The sequence below is a fragment of the Nilaparvata lugens genome, chromosome 10, assembly GCF_014356525.2.
Source record: "Nilaparvata lugens isolate BPH chromosome 10, ASM1435652v1, whole genome shotgun sequence".
Taxonomy (NCBI): domain Eukaryota; kingdom Metazoa; phylum Arthropoda; class Insecta; order Hemiptera; family Delphacidae; genus Nilaparvata; species Nilaparvata lugens.
This window is the reverse complement of record NC_052513.1, coordinates 14,255,435-14,282,519: the sequence shown is the minus strand read 5'-3', so window position 1 is coordinate 14,282,519 and position 27,085 is coordinate 14,255,435. Positions and strand designations below refer to the sequence as shown.

At 33.3% G+C, this 27,085-nt stretch overlaps 2 protein-coding genes across 2 annotated transcripts in view; both read right to left on the bottom strand.

The window, feature by feature from the left end:
- LOC111050697 (sulfotransferase 1C4) overlaps positions 1-3,647 on the bottom strand; it is a 29,716-nt gene extending 26,069 nt beyond the window's left edge. Inside the window, exon 1 of the mRNA XM_039436383.1 lies at positions 3,611-3,647. The gene's annotated coding sequence lies outside the window, so the exon portion shown is untranslated. The remainder of the gene's footprint in view (positions 1-3,610) is intronic.
- Positions 3,648-4,049: 402 nt separating this feature from the next.
- LOC111050790 (lysophospholipase D GDPD1) lies at positions 4,050-20,882 on the bottom strand. Its single transcript, XM_022337186.2, has 7 exons — positions 20,368-20,882; positions 19,666-19,708; positions 17,443-17,624; positions 14,625-14,848; positions 13,698-13,831; positions 9,671-9,794; positions 4,050-7,465 (listed from the first exon to the last, which is right to left on the bottom strand). The coding sequence occupies exons 1-7, from the start codon at positions 20,504-20,506 to the stop codon at positions 7,316-7,318; spliced, it is 996 nt and encodes a 331-aa protein (XP_022192878.1). The 5' UTR covers positions 20,507-20,882; the 3' UTR covers positions 4,050-7,315.
- Between the last annotated feature and the right edge of the window lie 6,203 nt (positions 20,883-27,085).

The following is a 27,085-nucleotide window of genomic DNA, read 5'->3' as shown; positions in this document are numbered from 1 at the left end:
GCCTACATAAACATTGAATAGGTGTGGTTTCTCGCTGAATTGGACTATTTTTGCTCTATTTGCTCGTACAATACAAAGGGAATAATAGCAGAATACTGACTTAGTATAGATCATTTGAGCAAGTTATTGAGAAAATCATAATGGTATTGCAAAATAAATATGACTAGCATTTCTTTATTCAAAGCTGAATTAAAAGAAACAACACTTTTTATTTATCTTTTTGGCCTTATATGAAACTATGCTTGATTGAATCTTACTTAGTTTCCTATACGTTTCATATGTTTTTATCATCTATAGCTCTCGAGATATCCGCTCTTGAAAATGCGACATAAAAAATCATTTCTGCTTCCAATGTTTTTCTTTTTCTCTGCCGTATAATTTTTCAACAATTAATCGGAAAAAATTGTGCTGATCATTTACGTTTCTTATGAATAATTTCACTATTTTATGTACTTTTGCAGCAGTTTTAGTATTGAGTGTCAAATCTTCGATTTTGCTACAGTAGATCAGTTGACAAGGGAATTTGGAGGGAATGTTTGGTACAAAGTTTTTCAATTTCGCTGCAAAATATCGATATGTGATTGGCAAGGTATCAAATCCATTGAAGGAATTTTTAGTTACATAAAATATCGCTTATCAAATAAATTAGTAGTGCAATAGCTAAGTAAAAGAAAATAAGTAGCGGAGAAGATTACGTTCAAGGGGAAGAAGACTCACGCATTTGAATAAATATCTGCTTATCTTCATGTTATTACTTCATCACTCACAAAAGTATGCTCCTCGAAGGTTTGAATTTCTCCTAAAGTGAAGTAAATATATTTATAGGAAGCTACAAAAAACTAATAGAAATGAAATGGTGTATCTTTTTAAACTTGTAACTATTATTGACATTATATTTGTTCATTTTTTTTTACTTGATTGAATCCTTTGTCAAGTTCTATAATCTTTTCTAGAACTAATATGAGCTAATTCTACTAGTAAGTTCAAAAGTTCTTTACTACACAACAGGTAGCCTTATAGAAGAAACATACCAGTATTGACACTTAGATAAATCTAAATTTTAATGTAGTTTAGATCTCTCTTTATAATTGTATAGATATAACGCATAAATTGTAATGATAACTGGAGCTTACACACAGGCCTTTGTTGTCTATGTAAGCTCTTTCCTATCTGATTACAAAAAAAAAAATTGTGATAGCTCAAGAGTTTTATTGTTTAGTATAGTTGTATATTTTGTTGTTTGATTTTAGTAAGTATATTATATCGTTTCTTGAATTGTATAAACTTTATTGCTTAAGATTCTATGTAACTGCCTTGAATTGTATTCAGAAGGAAAAAAATAAATTGAATTGAATTTACAAATGACAGTGAAAAATTCCAAAAATCGAACAACTGAGTTATTAAACTAACAACCAAAACAATCTGAAAAATTCTACTGAAAGAATACCTAGTTGATTTTTCATGCTATCAACAGTGGGCTAGACTAAAAAATATTATTTCTTTAAAAGTAGGTTTAATACACAAAAATCATAATCCCCTAAATCAGTACAAATCTACGCTACGTAATACCAACACACAAATATAACGAAAAGTAATACAAAAATAAATTAACTATTAAACTGAACTGATCTACTAAGAAACCCGATAAAATTGAAGCAATCTAAAAAATACTTTTAATCAATTGTGACCAAAATGCATGTGATTTTAAACTATCTCGATAACTTATACGTTACTTTTAGTAATCCAATAGAACACCCTAGCGTTCAATATACTCAAAAAAAACATAGAGGAACAATAGCGTAAGTAGATATCCCATGGTATAGGGCGTTTATGTCGCAACTTTTACTGTTATCTCAAGCCTATAGTCCACGTAGTTCTTTTCCTTGAAGCTTTATGACGCTGGTAGTCTCTCATATTGTGCCGTTTATACACTCTTACCCGGTCAAAACAGTAAAAATCGACAATAATCGACAGTAATCGGCTTGAGATAACAGTAAAAGTTGCGACATTAACGCCCTATACCATGGGATATCTACTTAAGCTATTGTTTCTCTATGATAAAACTTTATAGGACGAGGTGGAACACCAAAGAGGGGTTTTAAATGTCATAGCCACACAGCATAGCATGTATGGTTTTTTAAATATAGATCTTCCCATATTCGCTCAACATGCTCACCAACAACACACATTAGTTACAAAATTATTTCGTATGAAATTCATGCAATACCAATCCATATGAAAGGTGCTGTCAACAACCAATACATAGATTTTGTAAAAGTGTATGAGTTTCTTGTATTCATGAATGAGCAATTTAATATCTAATTGTTTGATGATGCAATTCCAAATTATCTATTGAATTATAATGATTTTGAATAATTATAGAAAATTGAGAGGTGGAAACTAAGGAATAATGTTAGAGGAATAATCTCAAGCAAATCATTCGATCAATCAACTTTATGTTATAACACTTCCATCAACATCAATCCAAATTATCGTATAAATATATTAAAGCTATTATAACTTTGGTAGACATTACAATAACCGGAGAGTCACCACAAACTTTTAGAAATCTAAAATTACAGGCTACAACTAGTTCATTATAATTTCAATGTCAGAGATTCAGAATATGTAATTCTATAATGTAAAAGGTGTATTGATTATATTATGAGATAAAACTATCTGAAAACTATAGAAAAGGAAGACCAAATTATCAATGCAGAAAAAAAACGTTCATATTGTTTGAAGATTCAATAAGACCACAAAAATAATAATGATCAAGTTACGAAATAAAATTGTAGAAATTTAATTTAGGCCACACTTGATTCAAGAAACAAATTTTCAATTCGGGTTTTGTCCAGAGTCCAAGAGATAATCATAATCGTTTTGACTGGAAATTAATTTTTTGGGAAAGCATTGAAATAGCACAATAATTTACCTTCCAACTGTATCTAAAACTATAGTGAGATCCACGTTATAATGGCAGTAGAGCAAGATAGAAGAAAAACGTTTCCAATCCTCTGTCTTGTCAATGCCTTCTATAAACGGTAGCTGATACAGGTTTATTGATGAAATATTAACGGTTCATTCTCGTTTAAAATAATCAATTATATTTTATCAAACAAGAAATTATATTTTTCAATAATTTCATAATTAAGATGAAATATTTTTCAATTAATTATTAATTCTACATTGTTAAAATACGATCCGGCAACAGAGCAAAGCGAGAAAGAGATAGCGTTATCCGCTTTGTTGAATGATAGACAAGGATAGCAATACCATTGCTAATCAAACACTGCCGTTATAACGTGGACCTCACTATAGTGTTCCTCCATTTAAATATTGTCAAACTTGATCGGTAATACAGAAAATAAACCAAACTTCTGACATGAATATTATTTATGAACATTTCGAACTACCAATACTACGATAATACTAAAATGGAAAACATTTTCTAATAGATACATTAATACTAATTTACTAGATAATTAATTGCAAACTGCGATACTAATATTGATATAAATACAATAAATATTCAAACATTACTATAATAGAGATCAACTAGGTTTTAAATGTTTTCATGCTCACATGGAAAGGATGAAACCTTAATTACCTTAGATTTTTAAGGAAGTACTCAGGTTAAGCTCAACTCACACTTACGCGACTCAGGTCGAGAAGAGACTCGACTCCAGTCGAGAGCACGTGTTTCCAAATGGTGACACTCAGACTAGTCGACTCTAGTCTCCGTGACTTTCACCATTTGAAAACACATGCTCTCGACTAGAGTCGAGTATCTCCTCGACCTGAGTCGCGTAAGTGTGAGTTGAGCCTAAAAGATTCCAACTAGTGGAAATTATTTTCGTTGAACAAGACAGTCGAAAGAACAAAAATTGGTTTTAAAACAATAACTTTAAAAACCATCGTAATAGAGAGAACTGGATTAGTTATTCTATGTCATCGTGCAATTTCTCATAATTTTCCTCTCGATAAAACATTTTCCTATCATTATATTAGTGTTGGGTTTAGTTCACATTTTCAAGGAAGTACTCACATTGAAATATTCCAACTACTGAAATTTATTTTCGTTGAACAAGACAGTCAAAATAACAACAATTGGTTTTAAAACAATAATAAAAAAAAAACATTGATCGAGAAAACTATATTATTTAAATTATGCCATTGATCAACACGACAGTCAAGAGAACAAAACTTGTTTCTGAGACAATTATTTAAAGAGTTATTCACTTTGCATAATTATTATTATACTTATTAGAAACCTGCATTTTGGAACATCTAGTGTGATGCTTTTGTGTGTGGAAGTGGAAACCACATTTTTAACAAGTGAAATCGAGTGCCCGAAATTTGTATAAAAAGATTCTATTCAAGTAATACTATCAGGAAGATTTTGATCTACAACTAACTAGTGCAATAATCGTATATCATAACTTATTGGAGTTTGGATGTAACGTATCTGTTATCCAAGCTATACATATATTTATAATATCTCATCAGAAGGACAATGTTAAATCTGTGGATTTATTTATAATAATATATTTCTTATTTCAAATTATTGGGAATAATCTAAATTGAAGATTCTACATCTGTTTGAAATGTCAAACAAAAGGCAAATTTAATTTTATATTTATCAGGGGACATGATATAGGAATAATCATTCAGGGAAGGGCAAGACATCTAGTTATCAGGATAATTACTTATCTAATACATTTTGTTAAAATTTCTAAATTCGTAATACACACAATAACTATGAAGGAAGCTTACATGAATTCAATCACACATTATCCTTCAAAAAGGAAATTCGTAGAAGTTTGACAGTATGTTTTTACTAAAGAGATCTCCTAATGTTTTCAGTATTTTCCTTTTCCACAAACACATTTTAAAATTTTATCACAGTTAAACTAACTTAACTTGAATTTGGTGAGAACTCAAAAAGACAATAAATAATAGGAACTGAGAATATTCAACAAAGAAATCTTGAAAACACATTATAAACTAATGACTGAAATGGAAGATTTAAAACGAATTCCAAACTACTAATTATTATATTATAATACTGCTTCGAAAGCCACAAAACGTAATTCAGTTGAAGACAAGAATTTATTAAACCCACAAGTTTAAAATAAATATTTCAAGCTCATTATACAGTCACATCAAACCTTAGAAAAGTTTAAAAACTCAATGCCATTAGCTCCATTCAAGAATAGCAATTGACAAGACATTGGACTGAGATATTTATTACGATTAAAATACATCTAAATCTAAACTATTATAGCATAATCCTCTGATTCCCTATCTGAATGAGAATAATATTGAATGATGAAGATTAGTATATAGATTATAATGTCATACATGGATAATATTATTATCACTTATATGGTACAGATATTATTGTACCCTAATCTTTATCAAGTGTTTTAAATGCAGTTTTTTTTAACCGGTGATTACTCATCGGTTGCAACCTATATTCATAAATCCACGTTACATATTATATTTATTTATTCACATTATTCATGAAACACAAATCAACACTTGACCAGAAAAAGATTAGCAGGCGTAATATTAAGGCTTTATAATTATTTTTGAACTCTCTACTATTCAAAAAAACTCTTCTCAAATCGGCTCAAATATTGGATTCATGTGTACACCTGTGCACAAAACTTCAAATATTATGTACATTAAAATGGGTCTTCTTATTCAAAGTATGAATAAAATTCTTTAATAGAATAAGTATCAGGTGGATGCCTCCTCTTCTCTCCTTCACAATCAATCAATCAATCACATTGTATTTTTTTAACTTATACAATAAATAAATAATCCACATACAAATGAACCTAGAAATCCTTAAATTACTTTATGCATCATTTTGTATAATATAATAGACAGCTTATTGACTGTGTAAAGGAACTCTTTAAAAAATAATATGAGAATAAAAAATATGTCAGATACTAAACTTGTTGCTTTGTCAAACGACAGACTAGATAAGTATTAGACAGACAAGAGAGTCAAGTAAAAGGATAAAAATCGTCTTTGATAGTCATATAAATTTTTTTTTTGATCATCTAGGCTATTCCATATAGATATTTTTTTAAGGATCATCTTGGCTATTTAAAAGTGATTTTTCACAAACATGGAGCTTAATAACAGTAGTTGACTTTTTCCGACGAAGCCCACAAATGATATCTATTTATCTTCACCACCTTTATTAATCTATAATATGATAATATATATTAAGGTTTAATGTTCCATTAAATTTACCAAGTGTCCTAGAGTAACCGGGACTAATACTTGAGAGTAGATAATGAACACAATTACAAATTGATATCAGAAGGAATGAAAATTGAACCAATGAACGAGGTAGGAACAGGATAGCAGACTGAAGTTGCCCCCTCCAGACCACTAGGCTCTCCAATTTAGTTATACCGGGCAATCAAAAAGTCTCTCCGCAGTACCTGCGTTATGTTTTAGCTGAAAATTGTGTTCTGTTTAGAAACCCATTAGACAAGTTACTCCCACTTCTTTCCCCCTCTACTGTAATGAATGTACACGTAAGTTTAGTAGATTAACACCTTGCTATTGTTATAAATACTACTTGTTTTTGAGTGATGGAGTGTTTTTTTTTAGTTTATAGTTCACTGCGGAGGAGCTTTTTGATCACCTTGTATATCTATTATTGAGTGGAATATATTGAAAAGTGTATAGGCCTAGTCATGATTACATTATAAACATATCCATATATTACGTGTACAGAATAAGGACTAAGAACTATTCAACGAGAGATTGGAGTGTTTAAATGGTCACTGACATCTGCATAGAGCAAAATTGCTTATGCTCTATCCCAGTAATATTTATATAATTTGTAATATTGTATTAAGTTACGAACTGTCGAACTACGTCATTCAATATGTAAAACATCATTAAATTGAATATCAAATAATGGAGGAACGTTTATTGATGAAAAAATTGATGCAACTATGACTTTATTCATCCATACAAATATAGTGGCGAGCCAAACCATGGTTGCAACTATGTCATTCCATCATGTAAAGCATGTGAACTATAGTATGAAGTAAAAATTAATAAACAAATTCAAGAAATACTTAAAGAATGTCATTCATTTCCGAAATACCATCACCCAAATCAGAGGAGTATGCGATTTCAACACCTTTCCTGGTGGAATTAGTTGTTTGAACAAACTATGGTTTTGTTTCGAATGCAATACAATAATCATTTGAATCCAAATTATTGATCAAGGATACCCAAATTATTATTTCGAATATTGACAATTTATTAGGTTAGCAAACTAATGAGTGAGTAGTGAATGGCGGTTGTATTGGGGATTTTTGTCGAGAAATTTGCGCAGTCGAGTGGGATAGTCAGTCATAATGCCGGTTGCACCCAGATCGAAGGCTCTCTGGAAGTCTTCCTCGTTATTCAACACCCATATGTAAATCTGCACACAAATGCAACGCAACAATCAGCCAGCATGCTCACACTTACGAAACATTGTTATGCCGGCACCACACTCTCGCCAAGTCGCTTGCCAAGTCACTGGCCAAGTCGCTTGCCAAGTCGTTTGTTAAATCGCTTGTTAAATCACTTGCCAAACGTCTCACTGTATACATCTAAACGGACGACGTGAAGGCGTAGCCTTAGTAGCCATTCATACTCTCGCGCTCGTCGAAATTTTCACGCACTTGGTAAGAGTGTGGAAGCGGCATTATAAAGTTGCAATTTGATTTGTTCAGTGGTCAAGCATTTGAATAAAGCAGCATGCAGACAGGAACAATAGTAGCGTCAACTAGTTTTCGCGGGAACGGGAACACGGAATTAGGAATGACGTCATGTACATTATAGTTCCAGACGTTTCCAATTCCACGTTCCCGTAGCAGCTAGTAGCCGCTAATAATATCCCTGTATGCTTTAAGCGTCCAGCATGCTTTAATAATTCCGACTATAATATGGATGCTTGATTCTATGATTTGATTTATGATGATGGTAGTGATCAGTGATTTGATTAAATCATTCAAACTATTATAAATGAGGATGCTGGATTCTTTGATTATTATTTGCTAGAATGATGGTGGTAATCAGTGATTTGATTAAATCATTCAAACTATTATAAATGAGGATGCTGGATTCTTTGATTATTATTTGCTAGAATGATAGTGGAAATCAGTGATTTGATTGAATCATTCTAACTATAATAAGGATGCAGGGTTATATTTGTAAGAGTTGACTAATTTTGACAACTTTTCATTGCAATACATTACATTTCTTAGTTTTTTTTATGGAAATTGGGAAACCTCTTATTAGCTCAACAAGTTATTTACTCCACCGACAATTAGGGCCGGTTTCCGAGCTCGGGATCTATAAGTTCTGAACTTACAGAGTCCAGGACTAGAATAAGCTCTCGGGTCTAAATTGACTTTCTGAGTCACGATTTTATCTTCTAAACTCCGGAGTCTATCAAGTTCTCGATTTATTTAAGTCCAGGACTTTAACGCAGTAAACAGGAGGGAAATTCACAATATTTTGCTGTTGAATTGTTGGCATTATAGCAAAACGGAAACAGCTGATTGCAGCGAGACAATTCAAATGAGCATGCTCTCCAAACTATTTTGTAAAAATACGTTTCGATTTCTTTGTAGGCCTATTCAAAGCAAAACCTTTGAAAGGTGAATGAATAAACATTTCATTTTACGTTATGCTGTTATTGATCATTGATCCCAACCAGTGATTTTGGAATAAAAATTTCATTAGGCTATTGAGTTTGAAAACGTATTTGTTTTGAAAAAACTGGAGTAATAATTTATTATTGTTATGTTGAATATGACATTTGATTAATAACATTCAGATTGGAATATAAATTCCAAGACAATCCTTGTATTATTTTGCTTGACCATTTTTAGGTTATGTCACAGTCGTAAAATGAGGTTAGTTTTTTACGCATAATTCTGATACAATTTTATTCCAAAATGAACTTGCAAACTATAAATTATGAATTTAGATGGACTAATCCAAATAATTTACGTATTCCATGACATCTATTTGGCTTTTTTTCTACTCCAAAACAATAACTGAATATTGTGTTTGCTCAGTTAAGTCTAGAACTTGAATTTTAGAGAGTTTAAAATCACGCTATTTTAAGTCCTGGACTTAACGATTTTTGATAAATCCTTGACTCGGAAAGAGGCGAGAATCTAATTCAAGTCCTGGACTTATAAGCCCTTCACTCAGAAAGCGAAATTATAAACTCCAGGGTCTAACATGATCTCTAAACTCCTGAGTCTATTTAAGTCCTCAACTACGTTGACGCTCTGACTCGGAAAGCCAATTTTCTGACTCCAGAGTTTAAATCCAGTTAAAGTCTAGAACTTAGCTAAATCCCGAGCTCGGAAACCGGCCCTTAGTTGAAGATTTCTCCAATATCGAGATTATTGAAACAAAACTAGAATTCCAATAAAGTATTCACTCCATGTAGGCTATATAAAAAATCAAAACCAAGTTCTAAAATCCCCCAATAGCTCTAGACACTATTAAATCCTCCAACAACTTGTATATTGACTATATAATACTGAAACCAGCACCAACAATAAAAATAGTTCTACACCATTTGTTAGTTATTTCCTAAAATAAGAGAAAATTTTGCTCTTACCTGAATTCCTCGATCACTCAAATGCTGGAAAAGTGATTTTCTCATGAGAAGAATATCCATCAAACGCAACAAAAGTGATGGCCAGGGCAGAATAGCACTCGAATCTGGATATTCAGCGAGTTTCCTACAATTAAAAACAACCGAACCATAATAATTAGAAGAAGAATAAGTCTATAAGAGACATAATCCTTATTAGCCTCATATCATTAAATTAGAAGACGTATATAGTGAAATCATGTTATAATGGTAGTGGAGAAAGATAGAAGAGCAACTTTGCCGAGGAGCCTTGAACTCCTTCAAAAAACCTCTCCATTAGGCCAGGCGCACACCAGTTAGTCAAGACAAGACAAGACAGGATCAGACACGTTTAGTCACAATACTTCACATTGTTGCTTATGACACAACTCACACTGATTAGTCATTGCAAATAGACATGTCAACTATGTGAAGTATTGTGACTATAGTGAGGTCCAAGTTATAATGGCAGTGGAGAAAGATAGGAGAACAACTTTGCCGATCCTCTGTCTAGTCAATGCCTTCTATAGATGGTAGCTGATACAGGTTTATTGATGTAATAAATTACTGTTCATTCTCGTTTAAAATAATCAATTATATTTTATTAGGAAAGAAATTATATTTTTCAATAATTTCATAATTAAGATGGATTATTTTGTTGATTAATTATTAATTCTACATTGTTGAAAGACGATCTGGCAACAGAGCAAAGCGAGAAAGAGATAGCGATATCCGCTTTGTTGAATGATAGACAAGGATAGCAATACCATTGCTAATCAAACACTTCCATTATAACGTGGACCTCACTACAGTCCTTATCATTAGAGAAGTATAAGAAATATTATTGTTGGATCTGTACTAGAAAAAACAATTTTGATTTCTAAATTTGGATTGAGGAAATCTAGGCTATTGAAAATCAAGGATCTTTAGTAAAATTCACTTCTAACATTTAGCAGTGATTGGATGGGAAGCTTTAAAATTATTGATTTATAATAATTGCTGACAGTTAGAAGTGAATTTCACAATAGAATGTTTTGGAAGTTATGGCCATCCAAATATTTATAATTTAGTTGTTATTAATTGTGAAAGGAACATATCTGTTTGATCTGCTAATGGATGTCGTGGGTGCTGCAGTCAAGAGGCCAGCACCATGGTGCATGCTATTTGCAGATGACATCGTGCTCTGTCAACCTACCAAAGATCAGTTGGAAGAAAGGCTGGAAAGCTGGAGGAAGACTTTGGAGGAAAGGGGACTGAAAATTAGCCGATCGAAAACAGAGTACATGGTATTGGGAAACAATGATGGGCTACCCTTACAGCTTGAAGGAAACCAACTCCAACCAGTTGCAAGTTTTAAGTACCTGGGTTCAAGTGTACAGAGAGATGGAGGGCTTGATGTGGAAATACAGCATAGAATAAATTGTGGATGGATGAACTGGAGAATAATGAGTGGTGTTCTTTGTGATAAGAGAGTGAATTGTCAAATGAAGGGAAAAGTGTATAGATCAGTTGTGAGGCCAGCTATGCTGTATGGAACAGAAACATGGCCCATTTCAAAGAAACAGGAACGAAAGATGGAAGTGACTGAGATGAGAATGTTAAGATGGATGTTTGGGGTTACAAGAAGAGATAAAATAAGAAATGAATTGATCAGAGGCACTGTAAAAGTTGGACCACTGGGAAAGAAAATGCAGGAGACAAGGATGAGGTGGTTTGGGCATGTACAGCGACGGGAGGAGGATTATGTTGGACGAAGAGTGCAGGATTTGATTTTGGATGGTGTGAGAGGACGAGGTAGACCTAGGATGAGGTGGAGAGATAGAATAGCGGCTGACTTGCGGGAGAGTGGTTGGAGGAGAGAGGAAGCATTGGATAGGGCTTTGTGGAGAGGTAGACTAAGAGGAAGGAATGCCGACCCCATTTAAATGGGATAAGGCACAGCCAAAGAAGAAGAAGAAGAAGAATTGTGAAAGGAACTCAAGGAATAGGTGAATTTCCTAACTTTTCCCTCCTAGAATTAAAATAAAGGCAGCAATTCAATTTATGGAGAAATTTAAGTTTGCCAAAAACAACAAGAGAAGATGGGTAGGATGCAACGATAGTACTTGGTAAGGGCGAGACCATATTAAGCGTTTTTTAGAGTCGGCAGGGCAGAAATCTCTCCGATTAGCTGGACTGGTTTGGCGCCTGTAAAACCGCTTAATATGTTCTGGCCCTATGAAACAATATTTTTAAATATTGGTATAGAATCAAAGGTAGTAAACAACTAATTTTTTCGTTTAGATTTGATTTTAAATTTTTGATCATCTAGTTGAAGACTGGAAATAATTTATTGTTGAAAGAAGAATAAGCTATGAGATTACAATAGTATCTTAAGTCACAAGGACGGGAAGGGACCTTTTGCAGGCGAGAATGATGTTCCTAGTCGAAGCGTTAGCCGAGACTAGAATTTCATTCGAGCACTGCAAAAGACATTCACGACCAAGTAGCTTACACTATTTTGTCATAATAATCTAGAAAAGAATAAAGCTAGCTTCACACGCTTTCGGTTTCATTCGGTTCGGTACGTTTTCGGTTCGGTTCGTTACCGAAAACAAATGAGGCTTTCATACATGTCAGGTTTTAATTTGTACGGTTCCAATTAGGTATTTTCTTCTCAAACACAGCTGTGTCTGGATTTTCACAGTTCATGCTTGTGTATTTAAATATAACAGCTTGTGTTAAATTGTGATATGTTATTTCTTGAACAACAAAATTTTAAAATTAATTAAAAATTGTGAATTATTTGAATAGTTTCTTTTTAATTTTGTTAATTTTTTATGTTCAGAGAGATGATTTTTTTGAATTGAAAATTTGTTCTTGTTTTGACACATGGTATATAAACTTCATCTCTTCTCTCCATTGATGAAATCATGTAATATTCGTGGAAAAATAATAATAATAAAGGAATAAAAATTCTCCCTGAGTTTCAATTTATATCTTTCATATTTTTTAGCAAACTATTCATTGAGAAAGAAATGTTCCTGTGAACTAACAGAAATGAATTGACCATATGATTTTGACTTGGAGAATTTTGAAACAGATAATCACGATATCAGTTTAAAATAAAATCAAAAAAGGCAAGCGTGTGTAAAAGACTTTGTTTTTTCCCGTTTCCCTAGCAACGAATTCGAATTTATGATGAAACCTATTCGTGTCGAGAGGGCGTTCGGTTGCTATTCGGTACCGAATTCAAACCGAATCATCGTTTCACACTTATCGGAATTTGCCGAAAACGAATCGAAAACGAAACGAACCGAAAGTGTGTGAAAGTAGCGTCTCGCCAGCAACGAATTGAAACCTGATGGAATTTATTAGTGTCAAGTGGGCGTTCGGTTCTATGCTGTTTCTATTCGGTACCGAATTCAAACCGAATTACCGTTTCACACTTATCGGAATTTGCCGAAAACGAAACGAACCGAATGAATGTGAAACTAGCCTAATTGAGAAACAGAAAACATTACCTGCTTGTGCTGACATTACTACATGCATTCTATAAACATAACTTAGTTTACAAGTTTCGAATCAGAAATTTCCTAATTGTAGTTGACAAAACTTCCACCTGGAGCCCTAAAAGGCGGTTTTTGTACCAGTTTTGCTGTTCCTAATTCGGAACTAAGAAACATACTCGACTGTAAAGAAAACATATGATTTTATTACAGTAAAGTATGCTGTAATGAGAATCATATGTTTATTTGTTCTACAATCAGCTGTTTACTGGATTGATTTCATGGATGTATAACAACTGAAATTGAATGACTATGACAAAAACAATATTTTTAAATATTGGTAAAGAACCAAAGGTGGTAAACTACCAATTTTTATTGCGAGGCAATTAAATTAGATTTGATTTTGAATTTCATCATCCAGTTGAAGACTGGAAGTATTTGTAGTTGAAAGAAGCTATGAACTAACAAGAACTGTAACCTAATTGTAGATGAATTGAAAGAATATTATTTTGTGAGTGAATTACCCCAAGAATATGGAAGGCATGAAGACTTCGAACTGTGACTCTTTGATGGGACAAAATGGAAGTAAGCCCGAGTAGAACAGGAGTATAAGTTCCACGACACGTCGCATTGAAAACAGAAGGTTCACATTGGGATTCTGAAAAACAAAGTAATAGCAATTAGTACTGTACATCGGGTACTAGTAATGCCGGCGCCACACTCTTGCCAAGTCGCTTGCCATAAGAGTGGCACCCCACTCAAGCTGCAATGTGACCAGAAGACGAGCGCACCTAGTGGTAGGGAGCCATTCGCCTTGTCTCGTCACCACAAACATCGGAGCGAAGGCAAGTGAAGGCAACGCAGCCATCCACACTCTCGCGCTCGACGTCATTTGAACGCTCTTGGAAAGAGTGTGGCGCCGGCATTTAAGAGCATAGAACCATTTTTATCAAGCTTTCTAAAGTAATAAAATAATCAAGGGTTTTACACGGCGTTTAATTGGTAGTTCTGACTGTGATAATCTTGAAAATAAATATCAAATGAATAGAAATAAAATGGCCAATTGAAGAATTTGAAGTCTGTAAACACTGAGCGGCCCATTGTATTAAATATACATGTCGCTAGGTTTCACATACTTCATAATTATTTAAGAATATTAATTTGTAATGATTGATTTTTTAAGAATTAGTCTCGATTTTATCATCATACAACATGAAAACACTAGAATGTTGTGTAATCATTAAAAATGACATGTATGCAATTTTTCAAAAATTAAATAAAAAAATCGTGTCAGACAATATTCTAGTTTTTTATTATGGATAAGTATCACTATATCTCGCCTAGTATCAGAATTTATACGACATAATGAACAAAGTTTGAACATTTTCTCAGCTTTAAGAAAAAAATGAAATTTTTCAATTTAGTATACTAGAATTTTTAGAATTCCTTACCTGTTTGTAACACTTTTGGGTCACCACATCACTGAAGTTACCCCATACAGTCAGATGTTCCCGCCGATACTGTGTTATCAGCTTCGACACCTCTTCAATGAGTTTATCATCATTCACTTTAATATCAATGTTTATCGGAATGTCAGGGAATGCTTTGAATACATCGGAGAGCAACGGGATTTTTCGATCCTCATTTTTACTACCGTCACCATTGAAGCTCACACCTGCAAAATAAGAAAGATAGCAATAAAAATATTATGTTTTTAAACCCGTTCATAACTTATGACGCCCACATAAGAACTATGCTTGTGCGTGAAAATAGTATGAAGAGGGGGGAAAGGTCTTGTGATACCCATACGATCCTATATGATCTCACAATTGACATAATGTTCGAAGTGCGATACAGTTACTTTATAAGGATACTCTTTATATAGATACTATTTACTTACTAAGAGTTACTAAAGATACTATTTATATAGTAATGGATCCAAGACAGCTTTACTCCAAGGAGATACTATGCAGATCACACAAGAACCCAACAACATTTCAAACCAGAAACCACAACCACAACACCAGATACAGGAATCTTCTCATCACCAGTGTTGCAAGGAAGGCACTATACCAGGAACATTTCAATCATTTAGCACCAAAATTATATAATCTACTTCCTGCAAACTTTAAACAGATTAATCATCCTAGAAAGTTCAAAACGATAGCACACAATTATTGTTTGATGAGCAAAGGAAGACAGAACATAGAAAACATTATTTCAAACAACAACTAACCACCTAATGACTTACTAAACACCAACTAATTAATAATACGCACAAAAAAAAAAACCTACTCTAGAACATGGTACGCCATAGTGGAGTAGGTCAATTTCCACACAGAAAAAACTAAACAAGTAGAGGACACATTATAAGAATTTTTTGAAACTAACTATTGTATGTAATTGTAATTTATCTAATATTTTGTGTAATTGATTTTGTAGTTTTAGTTTTTTGGGAAATAAACATTTATCTATTTATTTATAGTAACTATAGAGAGAATAATGAAAAGGATAATGATGATGAGTGATGAATGGACCTACAAGTTTCAAGTGTGTTCCGAACCACAGGGAATTGATACCTCCTACACATCGACTGTAACATCACAGTATATAGACGACTTACATTTCTAAAGTGTTGGTAAGTTATTAACATTACAGTTGTGTTGTGAGTGATGTTGTGGTACTTTTCCATAATGAAAATAGAAATTGAAATTGTCAACCACTTTTATAAGTTAATAAAAGCGGTTGACAATCAATTACTTTGGTACTCCAGGTATTTGATGTTCAACACCATGAAATACCATTTATGAGTTTGAAAATCAATTCCAAGTGGTGCAGACCCGCTAAAGCTATGAGTCCACTCATCTCTCATCATCATCAGTTTCATTACCCACGTACAAGCCTGGAGGTCATGTGAGAATCACCCTCAGCAAAAAAAAACAAGAAAACATATCAATTCACAGTTTAAATATATGAATGAACAGTATCAATGTGAACAATAGCATTTTAATCATAGCCTACTAATAACAATGAAACGTATTACCTAGTGATATAATAGCTACAATAGTGCAAATAAAAAATGAGCAAACCAATTTATGAGTGAGTTTTCAAGCACCTGTGAACACAATATCACACTACAAACTTTGTTTGCTAACCAACTAAACAATGAACAAGTACTTTTAATGTATTGACTGTTCTTTACTTTACTTCACTAACGAAGAGAGGTTAGTATTACTTTCCGAAAAAATACTTTCCTTCACTAACAAAGAAAAGTTGCTTCCCAAAAAACATTGAGGTAGACATATCTCGTAATTCCTGTATGTTTTGATACAGCTAATCACTGAACAAGAACTTTCAATGTATAGGCTGTTTTCTACTTTCCTTCACTAAGAAAAGTTACTACTCATTATTCAAAAGTTACAAAAGAGAAACTCATTCATTATGTACTTTCCAAAAAAATTGAGGTAGATCGATCTAGTCATTCATGAACATTGTGGGGACCGTTGTACAGCTAATCATATTTATTTTACTTATTTTATCTCAGTTTAACAAACCATTTGTTGCTATGTGAAAAATGTAATATAATTAATACGCTTATATATTTCGTTGTTGGTTATCCATCTTGTTTTCACTGGAATTATCACTATTGTATTCTTATATAACTTTAAAGTGAAAAAACACTCAGATTCTTTGGTGTGGCGACGCGTTTCGTGCTGGTGTTCCACATTCAGAAACAGAAACAGAAATGTTTCTGTTTGGCTTGAGAATGTGCAACACCGGCACGAAACGCGTCGCCACACCAAAGAATCTGAGTGTTTTTTTCACTTTAAAGTTATATAAGAATACAATACTTATATATATTTATTAAATGAGAGCGAATTAGACATTACTATTAATTTCACCCGGTTACATGAGCTACTGTACCAGGAAATCAATACCAGAAATAACATTAATGTAATCACAAGAAAATGAGGATCTATAGCTTCAAACTAATAAACTTGAAGGCGGATTCCCACACATGAACTTGTCCGGTACTTTGAGAATATCATTGTCATGAGTTGTAGTAAAAATAAGTAAAAGGTGTTATCTAAAAAAAAAAAGTACTATTTCCATTTTATTTCTATCCCCATAAGTTCTAAGTGGACTATTCATACCCGCTCGGCCATGTTGGATGTGAATAGTCCCTTTAGTACTGATGTGAATTATATTTACCTGGATTAACAGCTTAGGAACGAATTTATGTTATTTTTTATATATCAATATCAATACCTGGATCGAAATCGAGTGGCAGAGACGTGCTAAGCTGAGGGAGGTCTTTGTAGTCCACATGAGAGATGTAGAGCTCTTTGCCTGTTACTCTCAGCAAGTTGTGATCGTGCGAAACGACCACTTGATGGTCGCGGGTCAGGTGGCAGTCAAGCTCCAGCATGTCTGTTCCAAGGGCAACAGCTCTGCAATTTGAGAAAAAAATATAGAAAAACAAGAAGAGTACTATGACGATTGATAATTTTAGGAAGAAACTAGAATAGAGTAGGGATTGATGATGGTTATTAGGTTGAGAATTGATTTTACAAAAATAATAATAAGGATCCCTAAATGATTTTCTGATCAATTAACATTCATTATACTCAAAGCATATACTTCATACTTACTTCATACTTCTCTCTTTAGTCATGACCAGATAACTGGATTGACTGTGTCAGAAAGTGGACCTGACTTGGTCTTTGTCGTAGAGTTGACATATAAACTATGTCCATAATAAACACTTATTTACGTTCGTAAGCTTAGTCAAAAATATAAAACATTTAAGAATAGTAATATTTAAACTTTTTCAAGATGGCCTTGTCTGTAGGCATTACATTAATTATCACTCGACGTTGGCTGATGTTTTTAGTGGCCTCAAAGTATTCCTCCACTGAATAGAATGGAGACTCTATTAACCAGTTATTGATTTTTGTTCTGAAGCTCCTGTCGTCCAAGTTCTTCACACTGTCAGGTAAGGCGTTGTACATCCTCAGGGCTAGTATTGGAAAACAATCCTTCTTCTTACTCAGCCTGCAGAAAGGGATGTCTATTTTCGCTTATATGATAAAAACTCAATCAATTTTTAAAAAATATTAAAGTTTATAAAGTCTTCAGAGAGCATTGAGTATTGATTTTACAGAAATCAATTATAATTATAAGGAAGCCTAATTGATTTTCTGATCAATTGACATTCATTACACTCAAAGCATATGAAGAAAAGCTCAATCAATTCTCAAAAATATTGAAGATTGTAAAATCTTCAGTGGGCATTGAGTATATCTGATAGCATTAGAATGCAGAGGTATTTTTGAACAAGTCACTCCTGTGTTATCGGATGGGCACGTTAAACTGTCGGTCCCGGCTGAAGTATGCCAGTCGTTAGGCCCATTGACGGCTTAATGCCATGTTCGGGCGAAGTGGAGCTTCCGTCAAAAACTCCACACCAATAAAAGCCATACGAATATTATTGTTATTAGAATACAGAATACTGAAGAATACAGTAAGGCTCAACTCACACTCACGCGACTCAGGTCGAGAAGAGACTCGACTCTACTCGAGAGCATGTGTTTTCAAATGGTGACAGTCGCGTGAGTGTGAGTTGAGCCTAAACCATTTCAGTTGAACCACATAAGAGCAGAGTGAACCTATAATTATAAGGGAGGCTAAAAGAGGATATTGTATGAGCTACCACAGAAAATATCAACAATAGGGATAGAGCAAGACCATAATGATGCAGTCTCATGTTGGCCCAGTCTGGTAGAACTGCAATGTGACCAGTGTCCAATGAAGGCCAGCGCTGGCAAACCACCACCCGTCCACACACTGGTCGACATTGGCCTTCATTAGGCCAACATGTAGATGCGGCATTAAGGTGCGTACAGATATACGCGCCGCGAACATGAGCAATTCACTTCTAATCAGCTGACTATATCTGTATTTTCACAGAAACGGTAAGATACAGATATAAAAAGCTTGGTATCAGCTGATTAAAAGTGAATTGCTCATGTTCGCGGAGTGTAAATCTGTACGCACCTTTAGAATTAGCAAAGGCTAAACATCTAAGATAACATAATAATATAGCTTGAAAAGATGTCAATTTCTAGACACATGTAAAATCTAAATAAACATTCAAGTTGACCAACAGATTAAAAGAGTGGAAAATTGAATGGTCTATTAAATTAAATAAGTTTCTTTGACGCCATCAATCCTACAAGTGTGGGTAAAGTATGAAGAAGGTATTAAGAAGCCGAGCCAGGTGGCGAGGGTAGTGGAAGATATTGAAAATTCAAAGAGGGAAACAATTTGTACATTATTAGAATTAATTACAGGATTTTTTAATACATGCAGCCAAATACAATAGGCAACAGTAAAAAGTAGTCATCTCCAAATTCTGCATACTAGAAAAGTAAGGAAAGGTGGAAAAACGAGGAAAAAAGAATTGAATAGTACAAAATACTAATCATTCACCTGTGAAATGCAGCAAGCGTATTTTCATAGCTTTCTCCGGCACCTGTGAACAATACACTAATCAGTCTTAAACCAATATGAAGTGCTTGGTCAGTTCAATTGAAGTTGATTTATTGATTGGTTGGGTAATCCAGAAAATTAGGTAAAATATATTAAAAATTAGATTAATGATTGCGGATAATATTATCATAATATTATTTATTTATTCATATACAAATATATTATTATTATCATAGTAGCCACAAATATATTATTATTATCTTAGTACCTAGCCACTTCTTAGTAAAAAACAAGTTGGCTCAACACAGATTAGACTTTAAGGGTTAATTTTAATCAATCGGAACATAAAATTGATTAACAAGTTTTGATCTTTGATCTACCGGTGGCCAATAGCCTACATTTATGTCGACCACCCTACGATAGGTGTATCCCTTTTTAATTGACATGTAAAAAATATTTTTTACAGATAGATAGAAGACCGACAATAGTAAAATAGACACTATATCGATGTCGAAGCAACAGGGGATAATCGACTGATTAGAAAGAACTAATGAATTGATTAAGGGGGATAACGTTTCAAATGCCATTAAAACTCATTGCAACCAGATACATCTAGTTATCACCAATGGTAACAACATTCTTAAATATCAGCCAACACAAGAAAATTTCAATTCGAATTGATTGAAGTAAAACTGAACTTACCTCCTCTGTGACTAATGTGTCTGCAAATAAAGCTCTGTTTTTTCTTCTTATGTAGAAGATAAGGTTTTTTGAGCAATATCATAGAAGTTATTATGTATCCACCAAAAAAGGCGAAAAACATCTTCATGTAGTCTAGCATAATTGAATAACTTGTTATTGTATTAATTAATCTAGCACATTCTAAAAGTTGAATTAAACAGTCTACTAGTACAATTTACATATTACCGGCGATAAAAAGTGGAAAGACTATTCAATATTAATGAAAAACGACAGAATCAAAACACAATTGGTTTTTCTAGCAGACGACTTATCAACGAAAACGAAGTGACAGAGAACACAAGATAAAAGAGAGGTTGGGAGCACAGATGCTGAGCTGAAAAACTAGCAAATTGTAGAGGGCGTGTTCTGCTACTTTAAGACTAATTTCTTAGCGTATGCCATCAAGATGTAACGTAAATTGGAATTGCTCGAATTGAGAGTAGCCGGTTGTTTGAAAAGTGTATTTCAAGTTTTCAAATGTGTAAATTATTAATAATTTTGGCGTATTGCTTGTTGAATTAGGTAAAATTGAAAATATTAATATTTTTCCCCCATAATAATTATCATCTAGAACAGAGGTTTTCAAACGTTTTGCATGAAGATTCTCAATTTACCAAAGATGGTTTACAGGTCCACTCTTATTGATTTTAATAATATAGGCCCAATTTCACCAAAGTTTCTGAAACCGCCGGTTTCGAAACTGTGGTTCCTGGCTGAACAGAAGTTTTGAATGCTGACGGATTTCACCAGCACAAACTGACCAAAGATTCCGAAACCGTCGTTTTGGGGTATTGTGAAGGCAGTGAACCCACTTGACGTCATTTTTATAACCTAAAAACTTTGTTGTGCTCTCGTAGATTGTTGTTCTAACATTCAATACGAATAAGAATCTTCATTATTAAAGACATTGTTAACAATGCATTTACAAACGTCAATAATAGGTACTAGATAATACATAATAGTACTAGTCTGCAAATATTTGGTCTAGTCAATCACATAAAATTCTTGTATGCTATATAAAATTTAGGCTTTCAGTAGTTTTCAATTTTTTCTGAAGAATGCAAGAGACAATGATTTGATTCCTAGTAGTAAAGAATTGTCAAGTATACACAAGTGTATACTTAAAGACAGATGTATACACAAGATTTTTTTGCAAAGAGACAATGATTTGATTCCTAGTAGTAAAGAATTGTCAAGTATACACAAGTGTATACTTAAAGACAGATGTATACACAAGATTTTTTTGCAAAGTAGTGATCCTGAGCTTTTGAGCTCTGATATTATTCCTATTTCTGAATAGGTGATTGAATATCTATTGTAAGTGGACATAATATTAGATTTTTTTCTAGGTTCAATGAGAGATTTCATTATTCACATGAATCATTAAGGAGTACAGAGCTATCATCTAGAAAATTTTGTACTCCTGTTTTGGATTTACAACTAACTTTGAGATTAAAATCATCAGCAAAAAGTAATCCTGCTTTATGAGTACCTTCTATGTTACAAATTATGTCATTAAAATATAGGCTATTAATGAGTATTGTTCCAAGTATGGAGCGTTGAGTGACCCTATACCGATCCTTCCTGCCCTTAGAGTACTGACAATCTCTGTAAAAAATCTGGTTGCGGTCTTTTAAATATGACATAACGAGATCGATTCATTCAGAATTGCAGCCATAATAAGAAAGTTTGCTACCAAGTATGTTATGCCAGTACCGTATCGTAAGACATACCAGCATATGACCTAAAGCTAACAGAAAGATCCTTATCCAAATAATCAACAACACTATTTACTAGTCTTGTAACTTCATTACATGGCCTGAAGCCAAATTGTTTTTCAGTAAACATACCAAAGCTTTCAAAATGACTTGATATCTGGTCTTGCATTATGGCCTTGAATACTTTGGATATCACAGGTACAATAATTGATGGTCAGAAGTTTTTTTATCGCCTTTTTTATGTACAAGTAATACCTTAATGTTTTTCAATACACTTGGAAAAATGCCCTTGCAAACCAAACAGTCATACATATACGTATAAGTTGCCTTTTTCTTGTTTCTATAGTTTTTCCGGTGTTGTAAATTAGCTATAGGTATTATTTGTAATCGAAAATTTATTCGTTTTTATCTGTTAATTAGTTTTAATTGGGTCATTTATATATATTAGCCTAGGTACCTAGTTTAATAAGAAGCTCATGGAGAAAACGTTGAGTGGGAAAACGATTGGGGATCCTCTGCATATATATATGAACAGTTCTGATTGATCTAATAGAAAAACATTTTAATATTATTGAATGTAAGAAGACTTATTACTTTAAATAAATTATTGAAACTGTTGGATTGGTTAAAAATAGGAAGCGAATTCAACAATTTTAATAAACTACTGCCTAATGAATTAACGAACAAACTTATAACTAAATCCAACAATATCAAAATAATCAACTGACTATTGAACAACATTTGAAATGTCAATATATGAGTGTGTGTGACCTAACATTCAGCTCTACGATTACAGTAGGCTACACGAAAACGCGAAAGTAGTGCGATATAAAACTGTTTATAGGTTATAATCGTCCGTTTTCGAAGGCTAACCGACCAAACTTGGCCGGTAAGTTTGAACTGGAGTTTTCGGAGTCACGTGACCCTAAACGAGTGTGGTGAAATTCGATTCTGTCGTTTACGGCCAAACAGCAGATTTCATTTTGTTAAACTGTTGGTTTGGTGTTTGGTGAAATCGGGCCATAGATTATAATTTCAATAATTACTAGATTCAATCTGTGCTTTTATCAGACCCTTGCAGATCACGACTAACGCCAGCTTATTAAATATGAATAAAATAAAATACAACTTCCACGCCACCTTCCCCAGAGGTAAGCGCACCTCTCAGGTTGAAAAGCGCTGATCTAGATCAATATCAGTAAACTCTTTCTTGTATCAAATTTTTCTCATTTTTAATAGCATTATCTGTATAATAAGAGAGCGTAGGGTTGTGTTTGTTCGCATCAAAACATGTCAACTTGTGGATTGCATAGCCTACCGGAAAAACTGGAATGTTTTAGGCCCAATTTCACCAAAGTTTCTGAAACCGCCGGTTTCGAAACTGTGGTTCCTGGCTGAACAGAAGTTTTGAATGCTGACGGATTTCACCAGCACAAACTGACCAAAGATTCCGAAACCGTCGTTTTGGGGTATTGTGAAGGCAGTGAACCCACTTGACGTCATTTTTATAACCTAAAAACTTTGTTGTGCTCTCGTAGATTGTTGTTCTAACATTCAATACGAATAAGAATCTTCATTATTAAAGACATTGTTAACAATGCATTTACAAACGTCAATAATAGGTACTAGATAATACATAATAGTACTAGTCTGCAAATATTTGGTCTAGTCAATCACATAAAATTCTTGTATGCTATATAACATTTAGGCTTTCAGTAGTTTTCAATTTTCTTCTGAAGAATGCAAGAGACAATGATTTGATTCCTAGTAGTAAAGAATTGTCAAGTATACACAAGTGATGTATACTTAAAGACAGATGTATACACAAGATTTTTTTGCAAAGTAGTGATCCTGAGCTTTTGAGCTCTGATATTATTCCTATTTCTGAATAGGTGATTGAATATCTATTGTAAGTGGACATAATATTAGAGTTTTTTCTAGGTTCAATGAGAGATTTCATTATTCACATGAATCATTAAGGAGTACAGAGCTATCATCTAGAAAATTTTGTACTCCTGTTTTGGATTTACAACTAACTTTGAGATTAAAATCATCAGCAAAAAGTAATCCTGCTTTATGAGTACCTTCTATGTTACAAATTATGTCATTAAAATATAGGCTATTAATGAGTATTGTTCCAAGTATGGAGCGTTGAGTGACCCTATACCGATCCTTCCTGCCCTTAGAGAACTGACAATCTCTGTAAACAATCTGGTTGCGGTCTTTTAAATATGACATAACGAGATCGATTCATTCAGAATTGCAGCCATAATAAGAAAGTTTGCTACCAAGTATGTTATGCCAGTACCGTATCGTAAGACATACCAGCATATGACCTAAAGCTAACAGAAATATCCTTATCCAAATAATCAACAACACTATTTACTAGTCTTGTAACTTCATTACATGGCCTGAAGCCAAATTGTTTTTCAGTAAACATACCAAAGCTTTCAAAATGACTTGATATCTGGTCTTGCATTATGGCCTTGAATACTTTGGATAGGGTATCACAGGTACAATAATTGAAGGTCAGAAGTTTTTTTATCGCCTTTTTTATGTACAAGTAATACCTTAATGTTTTTCAATACACTTGGAAAAATGCCCTTGCAAACCAAACAGTCATACATATACGTATAAGTTGCCTTTTTCTTGTTTCTATAGTTTTTCCGGTGTTGTAAATTAGCTATAGGTATTATTTGTAATCGAAAATTTATTCGTTTTTATCTGTTAATTAGTTTTAATTGGGTCATTTATATATATTAGGTAGTTTAATAAGAAACTCATGGAGAAAACGTTGAGTGGGAAAACGATTGGGGAGCCTCTGCATATATATATGAACAGTTCTGATTGATCTAATAGAAAAACATTTTAATATTATTGAATGTAAGAAGACTTATTACTTTAAATAAATTATTGAAACTGTTGGATTTGTTAAAAATAGGAAGCGAATTCAACAATTTTAATAAACTACTGCCTAATGAATTAACTAACAAACTTATAGTCTAACTAAATCCAACAATATCAAAATAATCAACTGACTATTGAACAACATTTGAAATGTCAATACATGAGTGTGTGTGACCTAACATTCAGCTCTTTACGATTACAGTAGGCTACACGAAAACGCGAAAGTAGTGCGATATAAAACTGTTTATAGGTTATAATCGCCCGTTTTCGAAGGCTAACCGACCAAACTTGGCCGGTAAGTTTGAACTGGAGTTTTCGGAGTCACGTGACCCTAAACGAGTGTGGTGAAATTCGATTCTGTCGTTTACAGCCAAACAGCAGATTTCATTTTGTTAAACTGTTGGTTTGGTGTTTGGTGAAATCGGGCCTTAGATCTCCAAATTTTGCACATAGATTCTAAGGCCCAATTTCACCAAAGTTTCTGAAACCGCCGGTTTCGAAACTGTGGTTCCTGGCTGAACAGAAGTTTTGAATGCTGACGGATTTCACCAGCACAAACTGACCAAAGATTCCGAAACCGTCGTTTTGGGGTATTGTGAAGGCAGTGAACCCACTTGACATCATTTTTATAACCTAAAACTTTGTTGTGCTCTCGTAGATTGTTGTTCTAACATTCAATACGAATAAGAATCTTCATTATTAAAGACATTGTTAACAATGCATTTACAAACGTCAATAATAGGTACTAGATAATACATAATAGTACTAGTCTGCAAATATTTGGTCTAGTCAATCACATAAAATTCTTGTATGCTATATAAAATTTAGGCTTTCAGTAGTTTTCAATTTTCTTCTGAAGAATGCAAGAGACAATGATTTGATTCCTAGTAGTAAAGAATTGTCAAGTATACACAAGTGATGTATACTTAAAGACGGATGTATACACAAGATTTTTTTGCAAAGTAGTGATCCTGAGCTTTTGAGCTCTGATATTATTCCTATTTCTGAATAGGTGATTGAATATCTATTGTAAGTGGACATAATATTAGAGTTTTTTCTAGGTTCAATGAGAGATTTCATTATTCACATGAATCATTAAGGAGTACAGAGCTATCATCTAGAAAATTTTGTACTCCTGTTTTGGATTTACAACTAACTTTGAGATTAAAATCATCAGCAAAAAGTAATCCTGCTTCATGAGTACCTTCTATGTTACAAATTATGTCATTAAAATATAGGCTATTAATGAGTATTGTTCCAAGTATGGAGCGTTGAGCAGTCCATTGAGTGACCCTATACCGATCCTTCCTGCCCTTAGAGAACTGACAATCTCTGTAAACAATCTGGTTGCGGTCTTTTAAATATGACATAACGAGATCGATTCATTCAGAATTGCAGCCATAATAAGAAAGTTTGCTACCAAGTATGTTATGCCAGTACCGTATCGTAAGACATACCAGCATATGACCTAAAGCTAACAGAAAGATCCTTATCCAAATAATCAACAACACTATTTACTAGTCTTGTAACTTCATTACATGGCCTGAAGCCAAATTGTTTTTCAGTAAACATACCAAAGCTTTCAAAATGACTTGATATCTGGTCTTGCATTATGACCTTGAATACTTTGGATATCACAGGTACAATAATTGATGGTCAGAAGTTTTTTTATCACCTTTTTTATGTACAAGTAATACCTTAATGTTTTTCAATACACTTGGAAAAATGCCCTTGCAAACCAAACAGTCATACATATAGACTACGTATAAGTTGCCTTTTTCTTGTTTCTATAGTTTTTCCGGTGTTGTAAATTAGCTATAGGTATTATTTGTAATCGAAAATTTATTCGTTTTTATCTGTTAATTAGTTTTAATTGGGTCATTTATATATATATTAGGTATTTTAATAAGAAACTCATGGAGAAAACGTTGAGTGGGAAAACGATTGGGGAGCCTCTGCATATATATATGAACAGTTCTGATTGATCTAATAGAAAAACATTTTAATATTATTGAATGTAAGAAGACTTATTACTTTAAATAAATTATTGAAAC